Source organism: Piliocolobus tephrosceles, chromosome 11 (assembly GCF_002776525.5).
Source record: "Piliocolobus tephrosceles isolate RC106 chromosome 11, ASM277652v3, whole genome shotgun sequence".
Lineage (NCBI taxonomy): Eukaryota > Metazoa > Chordata > Mammalia > Primates > Cercopithecidae > Piliocolobus > Piliocolobus tephrosceles.
Genome location: NC_045444.1, coordinates 74,644,547 through 74,662,633, shown reverse-complemented (window position 1 = coordinate 74,662,633; position 18,087 = coordinate 74,644,547). Strand labels below are relative to the sequence as shown.

Here is an 18,087-nt window from a genome sequence, read left to right as displayed (position 1 = left end):
AAACAGGTTTTTCTTCTAGTGGTGGGCCTAAAGGAAAATGGGCATTTCTCCAGTTAATTTTCTTATTCTTGTAGCTATATTTAAAAAAATATCTTGAGTTCCATCTTAATAAAAAATATTTAATCAGTAAACATTTAAGTTATCTCTCAAGTAGCTGGTGATATTTATACAATAAACTTTGAGAAATTTCAGAACAATTTTAGATTTACAGAAAAATCACAGATACTACAGAGATCCCATATACCACACACATCTTCCCCTATTATTAAAATCTTACATTTTTTAGTGTACTTGCTACAATTAATGAACTAATACTGATGCATTATCATTATTGACAAAAATCTGTAATTTATTGAGATTTCCTTAATTTTGCCTAATTTCCTTATCCTGTTCCAGGATTCTATCAGTATGTCATATTACATTTAGTAATCATATCTTCTTAAGATCCTCTTTGCTGTGACAGTTTCTTAGACTAACCTAGATTTTAATGGCTTTGACAATTTTCAGTAGTACTAGTCAGCTTTTTTGCAGGATGTTCTTCTGTTGAGATGTGTGTGATCCTTTTTTTTTTTCTTATCGTTAGCCTGGATTTATGGGTATTGGAGAGGAAGTCCACAGAAGTAAAGTGTCATTTCATCATATCATATGAAGAGCATGTACTATCACTATGACTGATAGTTTTTCAGGCTTCTCCACTGCAAAGCTAATTTTTTCTCCCCTTAGCGTTGTACTCTTTTCACATTGTATTGGAATTGTCTACACATAGCCCATGCTTAAGGAGTGATGAGTCATGCTTTACTATGTTGATGGTAAAGTATCACATAAATTATTTGGAAATTTTCTGTATGGAGTTGTATCTTTTCTCCTCAATTTATTCAACCACTTCTTTATCAATATGACTCATGGATTATTATTTTAAAACTTGGGTTATAAACCAATACTACCATCTTTGTTGTTCAGATTGTTCCATCTTTAGACAATGGAAAGTTTCTCAGTTGACTCTTGTGTTTCTTTGACATATCCTCATCATCGTATCATTTCTTCTGTTTCTTTTTTTTTTAAACAATCTCTTATTTTCAGATGCTACATGATGCTCCAAACTCATCTCATATATTTCCTTCCCAAAACCTAGAAATGGCCTATTTTCCAAAGAGCAGATTTGTTTCTTTTTTTTCTGATCACCACGAGTGAGAGTTCTTGTTGTTCCATCCACATCCTCACCAGCAATTTTCAGCATTTTGAATTTTAATATTATTATAAAACATGCAAGTTTTAATTAAGAAAGGACTAATATCATTAAGAATAGCCAATGTCCTAACATTTTATATTTTTTCTTCTAAGATTTGTTAATCCAAGTAAGTTGCCTCAAAGTCAATTTCAGAACATTTTAACATTCATTACTATGATAAACTCAACACATTATTATCACTGTACTTGAATGCAATTTTCACTATAAAAAAAGTGAAAACCAAAGTTACAACTAGTAAAGGAATTGTGTTAGCATACAGTATCTATAGGTTTTAAAACAAATTTAACACAGAACATAATTCACAGTCTATCACATGATGAACACAATAAAATTCACATTTGGCTAAATTTTAAATCTCAGTAGAGAAATCTATTGTCCATTAAATTTAATAATAATAGTACCATGTATTTTACAATTATTCATAATTTACAGAACATTTGTATTCATTGGTTATTAATATGACAATAACTTTGATATTAATAATTTTAAAATTTTTAAATAAATATTTTTCCTATGTATGTTTTTTGAGGTGGAGTTTCACTCTTGTTTCCCAGGCTGGAGTGGAATGGTGTGATCTTGGCTCACCAGAACCTCCACCTCCTGGGTTCAAGCGATTCTCCTGCCTCAGCCTCCTGAATAGCTGGGATTACAGGCATGCACCACTAAGCCTGGCTAATTATCTACTTAAATAAATGTTACCTTCTATTTCTTAGCATAAGAATTTAAAAACAATTTGATTTTCTTATTTGCATCTGTCAAAAGTGTTTGATTGTCTATAATGTGGAATATTAGAGAAACAGAACTATTTATTTCAATAGGAAAATGTCTACACTTTGTGGATTTCAGGTTTTTCACCTGAAAAATTGTTTATGTTGCAAGTTTGCATCTATAGGCATGAAAATCACAATATGGGTAATTAGAAGGTTCTGTTAAATAATTTACTTCATGTACATTGTGAAAAACTCGAGGGGGAGCAGGATAGTAAATCCCTTCATCATAGGACAAACAGATTATTTTTCCTCCACAAAATTAACTCAGCGAAAGATAATGTATAAAGTTTTCTGGCATTAATAACCCATATATAGAGTCAAATTAGTAGATGATCAAAAAGAGCATCCTTACATAAGTAAAATAATTTTTTAAAAGTATCATGTATAGAAAATTAGCTTTGTGTAGCATAAATATATATATATATATATATATATAAATTAAGAAAGAGAAAATCATTTTGCAAATTTGTCTTCATAAAAATAACACAAAAATATGTTTAAGGGAAACGTATATATAAACACACACACAGAGGAAGAAAGAGAAAAAATACATGGAAACTAAAAAAAGTTGCATGTAAATATCTCATTACAAATTAGTGAAAATATACATACTTCTTGTTCTTTAGGAAAATACTTTGTTAAAAACACTGGTACTGGATTTATAACAATTAGTATGGTTAAGAAGTAGCATTAAAATAATAATTCTCAACCAAAGATTTTATGTCAATCTAAAATGTACCTTACTTTAGTTTTTGTTTGTGTCTTACATTTGAAGTTCATACAAATGCTTAAAAGATAGTGGCCTTATCTGACTTTCATCCTGAATTTGTCTATAGTATTGCTATAAATATTAAATAGAAACTTAGAAAAATCACACTTTTATATATTCCTAATTGCCTTGGCTCTAAGTCATATTAATTCACAATTATGAAGTATCAAAAAAGTTAAAACTAACTTATGAAAATGCCTGGACAATTATGTACTTTACAATGAGAAAAAATGTTTCTGTATCGTGACCTATGTATGCTGACATATATTCTACACAAAGAAAAGTTTTCATATTTTATGACTAAAATTCACTTAGGCAGAATAGATACATTCATCTGCAAACCCCAGCTTGATTAAATATATAACTGATGGTGCTTCCAACGGTCTTTCGTTTGAGACCCCGTATCTAAGAAAAATGTAATTATGAAATGTGGTTTAAATGTTTAAACTGTCTACTTTAAAACCACATTACTGTAGTTTGCTAATAACCCTTCTATATTATGCTGATCTGTAACTTTTAAAGCCACATTTTTAACTCAAGTAGTTGGCATAGCTTCTATTGCAATGAATTTATTCTGGGAAGTCTGACTGCCATGATTAGTGGTTTGACTCCAGAATTTCAAACATACTGCACTAAGTTCCCACTGATGTACTTGTGGTTTCACATATACCAAAGAATATTCTATGATGAGTGCTGGATGGAAAAGATTGTTCATCTGACAATAATCTTTCTAGCCACATAGACATACCACAATCTCTATCAGTAATCTTAAATTTTGGCAGTCACAGATAAGCATTATTCTTGCCAATATATATTCATTATTTATACAATTTTCCTTTGATGATTTTTCCTTTAAGAATTGAAATTTTTAAAGAATGTGTGTCTAAATTGTTTTCAGAATGAATGCTCCAAGCTGTTTTAATATTTGGCTTAGAGCAAATTCAAAATCACATTTCTAAAAACTTCAGTTCTGTGCATATACTTATGGAGAGAGAGAGGCTTCTCACTGGAAAGGGAGCATAGCCCCAGTGGAGAAGCAAGCAGGGTGCAGACATTTCAATTGCCCCTTCAGAGTATGTGCAGTTGAAGCACTTAAAATGAAGCACTTAAAAGGATTGGTAAAGGACAATTACTTGTTTTTTCTTCCACTGTATACCCACTGGGGAGCATAGACTCCAGTTGGCACAAAAGGATCGCATCAGAGAAGTCTTTTAACATAAAGCGTCTGTCTTAAGTATTAAAAATGTGACTTCAGTTTCCCCTCACCATCACAGCTGACCTTTTCAAACAGAACTGAAGTTTCTCTCTGCTTTAAATTGCTCATTCTCATGAAGAACAATGATGAATTAATGCATTTATTTTAATCTTAGTTGGCCTTTCTTAAGAGCAAGCACATTCCAAAATAACTCTCTCGTTCTTTAAATCCTAGTTACATTGTTTCATATTACTACCCAAAATGAATTCATTATTATAATTTTCCTGCTAATTCTTAAAGGAAAAGATCACTGGTATTTGACGCAAGTTATTTATATGAAATAAAAATACGATTTTATTGAACAGACTAATAAAAATCAAAATGGTAAAACACAGTTTTTTCTTTATTATTCCATTTGTTTTGTTTGTTGTTAGACAATTTTTGTGCATAGCGTTTTTGAACATTCTTGTCCAATTTTCCTTTGATTTTCAAATTTTTAGTCGGGGAACAGTGAGGGAAACAATCTGGTTTTGATGGAATCCCAAATTTTTGTGAGTGTGTGTGTTCTAAATAAACTCAACTAGGTCATATGACTCATGTGCTTTCCATGGTCTCATTGACTTTATTTTCTGTCTAGAAACTATTTAATAAATCTTATTTGATCAGATGGATATTCTTTACTGCTTCTTTAACAAAACAAAGTTGAACTGTTTGTTAAGAAGAAAGTACTGTTATAGGTTTCTTTCTTTTTGTAAATTATTTTCTAAAAAGTTGAAGAGTTTTGATCAATTTGCATAACATAATAAACACTTGAGCCCTTTATGGTTTTCAGGGCCAGCTGTTTTCTCTAGCTTTAGCTCTATGATTAAGGATTAAGGGATGCAAAATGATGAGAAATGCACAGGGCAATGCTGCCTTTGGAAGATTTAACAGCATGCTGAGGACTTTTATATTCTCTGCATTTCCCTTTCCTTTACAGGTAAAACAAACAAGAAAACTACCAAAAAGGCCATTCAAAGAGTATAACTCAACATGTCAAAGGCAAGTTTTATTTGAATCTATTTCAAGAAAGTATTCTAATATTCATATTCACACACATTACAAAACCTAAGCACATACATGCAGGTTCCTGAGAAATCCCAGTATAGGACAACTTCTCTGTGAATCTAAATATTTCTATCCATGTGAGTGCATGTAAGTATACTTGTGTTTTGGTGTTTCGATGTAGTATTATCTTGTATGTTTCAGCTTTTTTTTTTTTTTTTTTTTTGCTGGCATTTTCAAGGTTTAATATTCACTTGGAAAGAGGGGCAGCCTTGGAATTCTTTTGAGACATGCCTTATTCATCTTGAAGTCATCCTGAAAATGTGGCAGGCCATTAATACTTTTGTAGAGAAACACAGTCTCCATTTTTCCAGTGTAAATATATGCTGAGGTCTGTCTTTAAATGTGTACCTAGGAGTAAGGAAGGTTGAGAAAAAAGAGAATGATACTTTTGCCCTGCATTCAACTTTGATTGTTATGAAGAGAAATATTTTACATAAAATATTTCTACAATAAGGAGATTCAAAGGCTTGAACATTTTTGTGATCGCTCCTGTCCTTTTTTTCAAGACTATTATTATCTCTAATTCTGAGCCAGATACACTATTTACTTAGAAGCCATTGATGCGATATTTATTTACAACTAGTAGGCAACTTAAAGAATGTAAAATACATGATTCTTCTGATAATTTTTTTAAATCTTAGGTTTATTTGGGGGAATTTCTTCCTTTTTCTTTATGCCAAGAATGGCTAATGTTTGCGAATGTCAAGGGACATAAAACCCCATTACGTGAATTTCCCAAAGTCAAAGAATGCTGAATTAATGCTGTAAGCAAAGCTGTGTGACATCAAAGCATAGAGTGTTACAATTTAGTTCAACAGTTCCCTGTAGATCTGACTTTGTTCATTGTAAGTAATCTTTTAAAAAGTTACTTAAAAATTCAAGAGCTGTATGGTTTAGAAATTTAGAAACTCAAGTGATTCCAAGGAAGGAATATTTGTTTTTCTAATTGCCATTGGTGGCTGGAAGTCATGAAACAGTAACCAGCTTATTTTTAGCAATTTTTCTGTTTAATTCCTTTTATGTAGAAAAGACAACAACTGCAGGCATTATGAGGGAACTAGGGGAGATTGAAGAGAAATCACTGTAGAAACAACTTTTCAGATAACTGCATCATTCTTAGTACTCCCTGCTCCGAAAATGGTTCAACTTGTCTGAAAAATGAAGAGGTCAAATATGTGCACACAGCCACTTTGCCAAGCGTGGGTAAGTTGGTATCTATGAAGATTTATGAGTATCCCCTCACTACCTGTCTCCTCCATTCCCTGTACTGTCTAGCCTGACTCAAGTTTATTTTTATTTAGTTAAAGCAGCTACTAAGAATAACATAAATAAAGAACTGAATAGTTAAATGGAGTGTGTATGTATGTGAGAAAGGAGAGAGAGACAGATTAGTATTTCATTAAAATGTACCAAAATGTACCAAAATACTTCTGACACACAATTGCCTATTTACTTAATGATACTGATACTAAACAACTGATTTTGAAAAGTATATAAAAATAAAAATAGACACAAAATATTGGAAAATAATAACAATTTTAACTGGGTTCTAGAATTGTATGATCTTTTCCAAGTATGGCCAGCCATAAAATTATTTTATTTTTTCCCTTCAAAATGTAGCCAAGAAACAAACATCTATCTTTGCTTTCTCTGCAGGAAAGAACCAGTGTCTGGATTAGTTCCAAGCCATCCAGACAGCTATTTCAACTCGAACAAGTGACCTTTGGAACAGACTAGAACATAACAGCCTGGCCAGACAGAGGGGAGGGAGTAGGCAGTTGGGAAGGACCCCAACATGTTCTTCTGAAAGCTCATTTGAAATAAGAGGACAATAAAAAGTTAAGGACAGAAATATAAACTTAAAAATATGTCAAACCAGTAAAAACTGTGTGACCACAATACGGGATTCAAGAAAAGTTAGCGTTTTTAGCTGTCATTCTTTCATATACACGCTATATATATATACACACACACACGTATATAACTCCAACCCCGTGAGCACGGGCACTGTCCTTTAATTACGTAACATTCATGTTTGAATCATCATAGCTTCTTTGACACTAAGTAACCATTATTATTATTTTTTTCCTCTATCAATTGGGCCAGACTTACTTAGTCTATGATTCTATGGTGATTGTTAGACAAACTTCAATAATTACTAAGAGATTTATTTAGCAAATTATTGCTACAATAGAAGTTAAAATAATAATAAATATTTTATTGGAAATTAGATAATGGTTATCTTCTCCCAACATTTATTTGAAGACATGCTGTTCTTTTCTAAGAGAACATAAAACATTTAAGCTCACATCATTATCAAGAAGCATCTAAATAAATATGCAATCTTTTAATGAATGCTTTTGGACAAAGTGTTGTACTTGGTAACAAAGAGGAAGGATGTCAAGGCAATACTTCCTTCAAAATGGTTGAAAAATGGAGAGCAAAGCTTTTTAAAAAATGTTTTATTAAAAATACAAAAAGAAAGATGTTTCTTAGGCAATATCTTATTGATTTTACAAAATATACTATCATAAGTTGATTATGTCCAAGGTACTAAGAAAATAAGAGATTTCAGAGTGTTCTTTCATAGAGAACTTTGTTATTCCAGCAGGTACTGAAAAATATTTTTAAGAAGACAACTTCTATAGCTTCTAATCAGGCCTTCTTGAATGAAAACATAAACCTTTAAAAGTCTTAATGAATATTCCAAGGTGTCTATAGAATTGCTTGAAAACTAGAAGATTTGGTTCAATGAACTTGGCCTGTAGATCTGAATGAATGCCAAAAATATAGCTAAGGTAAAGAAAATAAATTTTTATAAAATTTGTGTTACATAGTCTTGGTGGTACTATTAACTGACAAAAAACACAATGTTAATGATACAGAAATAAGAAATTTGGTTATTTCAATTTATCATGTAATGTCAGAAAAATGGAAAGTGAGCCTTTAAACTCAACTCCTTCTTAAGTATGCCATTAGAATTGGCATAGTATTGATTAGAAGCTAAGAAGTAGAGCAGAACAAAATGAATCCACAGAAAGACAATACTGTCTGCTACTTACATAATATTCGTATTTCTTAAAATGTATTTTGAAAGCAAGAAAATAGACCATGAATGATTTTAGGAGGTTGTGTTCTTGCTAGATTAAGAAAATCCCACTTGGGATTCTAGAGAAATTACGTTTTTGGGGAGGGAGTTTCATTAGTGGATTATCACGGACCTTAACAACAAAAGATCAAAACATGAAATAAATGTACAAGAATTAAAGTTTGTGTCAAATTTGTGAGATGGACATTAGAGGGGGGAGATTTTAAATATTTGTCTGAAGTTATATAGGAAGAAGACACTTTCTGCATGAGACACATGGTCCAAGGGCAATTCCAACTGTGACCATCACATTTATGAGCTCCCTATAAAGGGTGTAGTTTAGGTGGAGTCTGAAATTCAGTTGTCAAAAATGACTCCAAGATTCTTCAAGTAATTTAACAGAGGATGAAGCCCAAAATCATGAGTAAATATTGAATCTGGAAGTATATGTGGAAACACTGGAATAGAAAAACATTAACAGCCAGTTTTTTCAGGGTTATGCTAAGTAACATAAAAACGAATAAAAAAATCAGTATTTAGAAATGCAACATGTTATCTATCAGAAATCCTACTGAAAATACATTCCCATAATATTATTCATATTTTTTTAGAAAAATCCAAATCCAAATAAAAGAACAAAAAGAGATGAAGAAAATTTTTGCCATTGGGCTATTGTAATAAACTTCACACTGGATGTCTGATAGCTGACATCAGGCAGTACGAGGTACCCAGACTTAAACATACTTAAATATAAGTGTTCCTGGGGAAGTTTTTGGTTCACACAGTGTTGTAATACATATTGGCTTTTATTTATTAACTCATATGCTTCTCATACTTTCACTTTACGACAATAAACTGACTGAAATCAGGGATCCTGTCAATTTAACGCTACCTGCTAACACATGTTAGCAAACTTGCCTGATGTTTTCTTACCCCATAAAGTACATGTTATTCATATAAAGTGAGTAACAAATGAATTTTATGGAATGAATTGATGAATTGTTCCTTGGTGTTCAAAGGGTGTGCATGTGAGTCCCGTGTCCGTAAAATACTCAACATCATGTTTTAAATTGATTCAAAACTTCTTCATGATTGTACTCTTAGTCATAATCCACATCCTATTATCAAGTTCCACCTTTATAAAACTATCAGCCAAGACACCCTCTGCATTACTGCTAAGTTAAAAAAAGCCTCCAGTTATGAAATTGATATTTACATAATACAGTTTTTGCACCAGATGCTTCTGGTAAGAAGAAGCAATTCATGACCTCTCTCACCAGCAGGATCAGTCCACTGTTTTCACAACTGAATGATATTTGCTCATAAAGCTAAAATGTGTGTGGGCTGCAAGAAATGAAGTTAAAGGTAAAGCCCTTTATTTCTTCTTTGCCTTTCTCTCTGACTCTCTCCCTTTCTTTTAGCTTCATTTATGATCAAGAAAATCTGTTACATAATTAGCTTCAGAATGTGTCTATATTAATTACAGATTATTTAACAAATGAATTATGTAATTTAATTTATTTAAAATCATTTATTTTCAGGAAAATCAAACATATCATTGAGTTTACATAGAAATACAATTTTCAACCAGATCTTCATAAAAACGCACTGGAGAAATAAATGTTCATAATTAATGACCAATTATGTACTATTTCATCATGCCAGTAGCAGAGCTGATTACCATTAAAAATTGGTAAAGTAACAGATCTTAAATGTGCAAATACCATCTCAGTACTCTATTGTGTTACCATTGATAATAAATGGCCACTAAATATATTCCTATTACATAAATCTTTTTAAAGTACAATAAAAATACAAATTCTATCTGTTAAAAAAAGCCACTTATATGGCTTCTAAACATCCTCATTATACAAATTACAAAATACTATCTGACAAACAAAATTATAAAGACTCTTCTTTATGAAACATATATTGCCCTCTAATTAAGGTACAACTTAGCAGATAAAAGAAACTAAACAAGAAGGCTCATATATACCATATAACATTAAGGAAAAACAGACAAATATATATTGCATAAGCATATTTGATTTCTTTTCCTAGTGAAAATGTACCTTTAACACTTGAAGAAAATTTCCATAGTAAATGATACATCTATTTTTGAGGGTTACCCTAATTTAAGTCACATTTTCATTAATTTAATTTATTTACCTTATAATGTGATGAACCAAGTTAGAAATTTTGACCATAAATGTTTGCTTTACTGAGTACAAATTAGTCTGTTATGTAATGGGTAAAGGTATAGGAAACAAATACTTTTAAAAGTCTAGGTTCATCAGCACATCAAGAGTGAAATGCAGGAGAATTTTATTGTTCATGTTCAAGACTAAACCAAGCAGTAACGAGGTGTTTTTTTAAATGAGATTTTTGACTTTAACAAAACAAATACAAATTGAATTTACCAAGTAATATTGATAATTCATATAGAATGGGCGTCACCGATTTTAAAGTATCAAAACCAATGGGGCATCACAAAATAAACTTTGGTGAAAAATACCTTCATCAAAGAAGAAAATATGAGAAGAGTAGTCCTTATGTAGTGAGAAGAAATATATTTGGTAATGTAAATATGGGTAATAGACACTGAATCTATAGATAGCATATATTCCAAATGTTTTTTAGGGAATATCAAATCAGATGATGCTTAGATGTTATAGTGATATAACTTATCTCATTTGGAATGAAATTTAAAGTTTTTTTTAATAAATAGCAAATTTTCATTTTTTAATTATCTTTATAAAACAAATTAAATATTTAGAGTATAACTGATCATAACTAACATCGCCTTGCATTTACTAATAAATACTCTAAATACATTTGGTTTATTATTGGAATTTATATCCTTATAATTTTACCTGCTAGAAATTAGTGATCTTGTGGCATTATGTTTAAAGTTTACATTTTCCCAGTGATGTGAACAGTATTTATACATAAAATGACATCTGTCTAATGAATAGTAACATGTTTGTTGGTTTGAAAACAGACCATGTTTAGTTTGGCATTGGCATATCTCTTCAGAATTTAAAGTTATCTTTAAGGTATGGCTTTTGGGAAATCATTAATAAACCAGCAATCTGGAAAATGAATACAAGTTTCAAGATGCTAACTACATAGAACTCAGACACAAGGCAGGTATTTGTATAATATGTCTTTCAATTACAAATTCATATACAGTAGAAACAGAAAGGAACATAAAAGTATGATCTACTTTATAGTAAGTTGTTTATAAAATAAAAATTATAGATCAATAGTGAAGGTGAGGAAATTTAACTGAAAAGATTTTCAAAATATTAAAATATTCAAAAACATATTGGCACATGAATAATACCTATCTTAAAGTAATAATAAATGACATGTGTATAGAAACACATTTAACTTGAATCAGGATTTCTTGTTCTTGATGTCAGCACCTACTGTCTAATGGGTCGAGACAAAATACTGTGCCTTCAAGAGTTAGTCCCATTTTGAACCCCTCCTGTAAAACAGAATAAAATCATTAATATCCAAAATGCTCACAGCAAAGTAAAATGAAATAAAATCAGTGAATAAAAAAGACTATGCACTGAAGTTGAAATAGTCATGCTTTGACAACTAATAATAACTATATGTCAAATGTTGACTTGTTGAATTTTTATATAGGTGTATAAGCACTGGTAGTTCTTTCAGACCTATTAACACTTTAATGTTTTAAATATATGTGAGGTTAGCATGCATGAGAGACAGAAGAAAATACATAAAATTAAGATACAGGTTTCTTTTTCAGAAAAGGTTAGTTACTATATCATTCTATTGCAAATGAAATCTGTTAGCTTTAAAAATTATTATTAATTTAAATATTATTAAGATAGTTAGACTTCAAATTGATGAGAGGTTCAAGATATCCTGATGATTTTCACCTTTTCTTCCCGGTTACCACTGACCAGAGCCTTCATAAAATACTTCTTTTAAATGGAATGCCATGTCTTCTGTGGAACATACAACTGCAGATTATTTTGCCATGGAGAAAACTTCCCCTACTAGCCTTGCTGTTGCTTGTAGCGGACTGGCTTCTTTGACTCCTACTCTCCCTTGCATATTTTAGAAGTTAAGTTGTCTTTGATTTATTGAGTGTAAGAACACAATTGCTATGAAAGTGTTTTTCCACCAAGATTTTGAGTTAAAAGTTAATGGCAAAGGAGTCTGTCCTTCTCCACTCCCATCTCTCTATTTTTTTAATTGCATAATATAATTGAACTGCGGGTCATCTCTTCTTACCACCTTTCCTCATTCCTACCCTTTCTTATAAACCTCTACACATGGGCCTACAAAAAGATGAAAAGCACAGACTTGCACTGATCGATGAAAGTGGAGGTTACATTGTAAGTCTCCTTGTAGAAGCAAATGTGGTAGTGCTCTCTATATACTCTACCTTTTTTTTCTTACTAACAGAACTGAAATGTTTCAGAAAGGTAACTTGTAATTTCCAGTGGCCATGTGACACATTATTGGCAAATAATATGCAGACAGCAGTGTATTCCTAAAGAAAAGAAAATGTCTCTTAAAGGTAACCATTGGTTTTCACCTCTGCTTTGGGTGTTTTATTCAATTAGACTGACTATATTTGCTTGTATGTTAGCTAATTGTGTATCTTTTTGCATCTCCCCAAATTACTTTTATTTAGAATAGTTATGTAAATGTTCTTATCTTTCTCTAAATCCAGTGTAAACATCATCATATCGAGGAGGAAGGCAGTTACAAAGCTGTAAGCCATACTTTATTTGTTATTGATGTTCAAAGAATATTCTTCATCATGTTTACAGTACAGAGACTACTACTATATAGCAATATAGTGATGTAATCATTGTGAAAGTTTTTCAAAAGTCTTTACAGTACTTGGAATACAATCTTTATTTAGTTGAGTAAATATGAGAGTACTTTTCATTATTTTTTAAAAATCTGTTCTCATCACAAAATACATTTTGTCATATTTATTTATATTTCTCAAACAGCCAGCAAATACTTAGAAACATAAATACTTTATAATACTGTAAGTAAACTTTTCTTTAAAATTATTTTATTTGGATATCTGAAGATTTGTGTATTATGTCATCTTCTGGTATACTATAAACGGTAGAGAGATGATACATTGATAGACAGATGACAGAGAGTGGAAATGCTTGATACCATATGGTACTTTTAAATTGTATCAGTTCATTCTGCTAGTAAACCAGTATCACTTCAATTACCCTGAAAATACTATTTGTCAATGTGTTATCAATATTGGAAAAGCAGAATAGCAGTCAAAGTAAAATAGAGGTTAATTACTATTTTAATAATAAAGTGTTAGCATATGACTTACGATAATATCTATCTCCATATTGACTTTTTAGGGATTCTTACATATTATAAGGTTCCTTGATTTTCTTTTTTCCTAAGATAAAATTTCCCACACATTTCCTGTCTTCTTCGTAAGTCCCATTTTGCAAATCACAATTTAATAAACTCTAAATCATTCCATATCCTCTTGAGCTTCAAACCTCTTAATAAAAATGATACTTTATTTATGTAGTGATGGGAATTACCATAAGCTAATGTCACACAAAAGAATGATTAAATAATTAAAATATTACTCACCATATGAGTTTTATATGTAATATTTTTATGAATTTTCTTATTTTGAAATAGAAAAGCATATCAAGGAAGGAAAAACCACTGCACTTTGAGATATGTCTATTTTTCTATCTATAGAATTTTAAAAATGATTTTAATGATAATATGAATATCTATATATTTATGCCATATAGTTTTTTTATGTAAGTAATTTATTATGTATATAGTTTTCTATCTTCCTCTTTTCATCTTTGCAGACCTTGATTATTCTAAATTCCCACAAAACTAATTTATTATGACTATATAAAATGCTATTAATTTTTACAATGATTGCTTCCTAGCATTTTAAAATTACGAATAATGTTGACTAGGTATTTTTATTCATAGAGACCGAACACATTTATAATTACTTTTTCTTCAGAATAGATTGCTTTAAAGTTTTGATATCAAATAGAAATAAAAGTATTAATAACAAGTTACTCTCTAAAGAGATTGCTAGGCCATAGTTACCTCTGAACTAATTCTGGCCTACCAACAATTTACAGTACCTGTTTTATTACATTTTCATTTGTATTGATTATTAGTTTAAAAAATAATCTGCTAGATTAAAATGGCATTACAGTTCTTTATTTGATTTGTACGTTTACTTTGATTAGACAGAACATGTCTACATATGTGTAAGCCACTTGTAGTCTTCTTTTGTGAACTAGGGCTTTTTCATGTATCTGTTGATTGTTTAGTTTCCTAGTCATTTGTCTAATGCTTTAATTATGTATATGTAATGTATTTATATAGTTTTAGAGAGTAAATGTTAAAAAATTGGATATAACATGTCTATATTTTTCTTTTCCTTATAAAATTTTCTTATCAATTCAGAAGTCTGATGAATATTCAGTAATATTTTAAACATCTTAAAATGTTGATTACTTCTGAAATTTATCTCGGCATTTGCTGTAAGTTTCAGCAGTACATTGATCTTCTCCCAGAGTACTAGCCAGCTGACTTAACACCACTTGTACATGATTTTTTCATCCTTTATGAACTTGCCATGCTTGTTTTTTAATGTATTAAATTATTATAGCTCACATGTTACAGTGTGGCCTATCAATACTATTCCACTTATCTTCCTGTTGGTGACATGTGCTGGACAGTTTAAATTATGTCAAATCAAATAGCTACATTATTGATTTCAAATAAATGTTTAATTTTCTAACTGCTTATACTGAAATATGGTTTAACATTTCTGCATAAATGCTGTGATTTCAAACTTAATAATTCAATTCTCTTAAAAGTAGCTTAGTCACAATACTCTAAATGAAAGATGAAAACTAAATGTCTCACTAGGCTTATTAACTCAATATGGCATTCACACTCCACTGTAATATATTAAGTTTTTATAGGATATGCAAAGATATAGTAGCTACATGTGTGCATTAGATTCATTAGGCTAGCAAGATTAATAATGAAAGCCATCATAGAGTTTAGATGAAGAAAATATTATTTTACTTTTGTTAAAGTGACCTTGCAAGTAAATCTTGGACTAAAAGAAACAATCATGGCCAAGTATGGTGGCTCACGCCTGTGGTCCCAGCACTTTGTGAGGCCTAAGTGGGTAGATGGCTTGAGGCCAGCAGTTCAAGCCCAGTCTGGGCAACATGATGAAACCCTACTTTTAACAAAAAATACAAAAATTAGCCATGCATGGTAGTGCATACTTCTAGTCCCAGCTACTCAGGAGGCTGAGGAGGGAGGATTGCTTGAGCCTGGGCAGTGGAGGTTGCAGTGAGCCAAGATCACGCCACTGCACTCCAGCTTGGGTGGGGCGATAGAGTGAGACTCTGTCTCAAAGGAAAGGAAAGGAAAGGAAAGGAAAGGAAAGGAAAGGAAAGAAAAGAGAAAAGAAAAGAAAGAAAAAACAATAAAGTGAACAATGCAATAGTGACTAAGTCATTGAAAAATAATCTTAAAATATGGTTTATGAAACCTCTTTAAACACAACTAATTATCAGATATACCCATATGAAGTTGTTGTTTGAATATTTATTAAATAAAGCATGCACATTTTAAGGTTTCAGCTTTAAAAATTTGTAAGTTGTTTAAAATTGTTATAAAAATAATATACCAACCATCTCTGGCGCTACCCACCATGAAAGCAGTAAAGAATTAAAAAAGACATTAAGAAAATATTAGAAATAGCAAAAGCAAAACCACCACAGTTTAACATTATTTGAGTGTCACATCACTCAATCATCCCAATACAGTGCGTCTCACACTTGGTTCCAACAAAATCTGGAAATAGAGGCTTATCCTTAAAACTCAATAAATTTTTTTTCCCAATTTTGGGAAAATCTAAACAATTCATAGAAAAGTACTCTGTATGACCTGTGTAACCCTTGAGAATAAATACTACCACATAAATATTTCTTTGTTACTACAAAAGCATTAGTACCAGATAGTACATGTTCAATGGGTAAAACTAATGTAAAAGGAAAGGAACTGATTTCATATGAAATACAGCATTCTTGCTAAATTATCATGCACCATTTGAAAGTTTCATAGTATTTAAAATATAGAAAAGAAGTAGGAAATTTGTGCCATCAAACAGTATACATGTTGAAATCAATAGAAATTTGAAAAGGTGGTTTTAGCTTCAACCAAATAAGATCATCCATCCTCTACTGGGGTTGTAATTTGACTTTCATTTAATTTATAATTTTTTGAATTCATAATTTTACAAAAACTATAAGGACAAGTTGTTTATAATATTTTTGTTAATATTTAAAAATTATAAGTTAATACTAAAGATCTAAAATAATTTTTTATGTAAAAGGGGATTAAGAATCATTTAACTTAAGAAACACTGTTTCAACAGATTCTTTGAAAACCTGAAGGCATATGTTAAGTAATTCAACTTTTAAATTCAGGCATGTTATTACATCTAGAACAATAATGAATTCATGTATTACACAGAAAATGAGATAGCTACACAGCTGCAGTCAAAAATGAGTAAAAGGGCATTTAAATTAACTTTCTAAGAAGGATTGTAATTATCAGTGATAGATCAGAGTTCACCTATAATTGTTTTTTCTAGGAAGTGAGGCATAGAGAATGAATGTATTAAGCCAAGACTAATAAACAAAAATACCTCATTCTCCTTACTTTAGTGTCTTCATTGTCTCTTCTCAATCAGCTTCATATAATTGGTGTCTGTCTGGATTCTACCATATATAAACTTTTTGATGAAAAATAGGATATAATAATTTCACCAAAATGTAAAGGGCAAATATAAAGAGAAGACTTTATTCTGGGGTTTATAAGACTATTTTTAAATCATGGTCGATAGTGCAAAGCGTTTAAAACCAATTTCTGTAAACTGCAGACCAATTTAGAACAAAAAAGTAAAAGGAAGAGAGAGAAATGAAAACCCGACTGAACTACATTCCTAAAGAAGTTGTCACTGAGTGTCTGCTTTTTAAATAAAAGCCCAAGTTATGAACTACAGCTACAACGCTTCTTTTCAGAGAGAATAATTTCAATCTTAAAAAGATTTTCCCTCTTCTACTCATTTACAATTTTCAATTCATAATTGTTAAGACTGAGATCAAATCTTATAAATCTAATGCAATGACTTTTTAACTCTAGATTTCAAAACAATGAACCATTAGAATCCATGCCATTTTGTATTAAAAAAAAGAATCATCTTATTGCCACTGTAAATTGAACCATTAAAAAAACCAACGACCTTATCCTTAGCATATGTAGGAGTATTTTTAGGACTAACTGTACATTATTACTTTAAAGTAATTATTTTAAGTGAGTTTTTATAGTGAAAATAATTAAAGGAAACCATAGTTTTGGTACATAACATTCTCTTTGTTCCATATCAAAATGAAATAAATAATTTATGGGCCAGTCAGTCACAATAGTCACCTGCATCTCATCTAATTTTGATTGAATATCTGGAGGGAAATCTGCTGCTCCACAGTTAAATGGGTCAAAAGGTTCTGCTCCAAACAGGTCCCGTTCTAAAAAGAAGGAAATAATTTAGTAAATGAAATAACAAGTGAGCTGGAGTGAGTTAGATTTCAAAGGCAGGATTATATAAATGAATATTTACATGATCAAATGAACCACTAATCCACACTTACACTGTATGTGGGGCTTTCCTGAGCTTAGACAAGTTAAACATTAATAAGGAAGAAAAGATCCATTTTATGATATTAAAACGTTTTATTATAAAGAATTATTATCTAGAGAGCTTTCTGTGTTTTTTTTTTTTTTTTTTTTTTTTTTTTTTTTTTG

General features: G+C 30.7%; 1 protein-coding gene across 33 annotated transcripts in view; it reads right to left on the bottom strand.

Moving 5' to 3' along the window:
- Window positions 1–9,694: 9,694 nt before the first annotated feature.
- Window positions 9,695–18,087, bottom strand: part of GULP1 (GULP PTB domain containing engulfment adaptor 1) — a 320,008-nt gene continuing 311,615 nt past the window's right edge. For 16 of the 33 annotated variants that reach the window (XM_031936464.1, XM_031936469.1, XM_031936462.1 and 13 more), the window contains 3 exons: window positions 17,716–17,810; window positions 15,912–15,922; window positions 9,695–11,671 (listed from right to left, as the gene is read on the bottom strand). In XM_031936464.1, the coding sequence (XP_031792324.1) occupies window positions 11,650–11,671; window positions 15,912–15,922; window positions 17,716–17,810 (128 nt within the window). In that variant the 3' untranslated portion in view covers window positions 9,695–11,649. The remainder of the gene's footprint in view (window positions 11,672–15,911; window positions 15,923–17,715; window positions 17,811–18,087) is intronic. The other 17 variants (XR_004229212.1, XM_023212402.2, XM_031936478.1 and 14 more) reach the window with 2 other exon arrangements.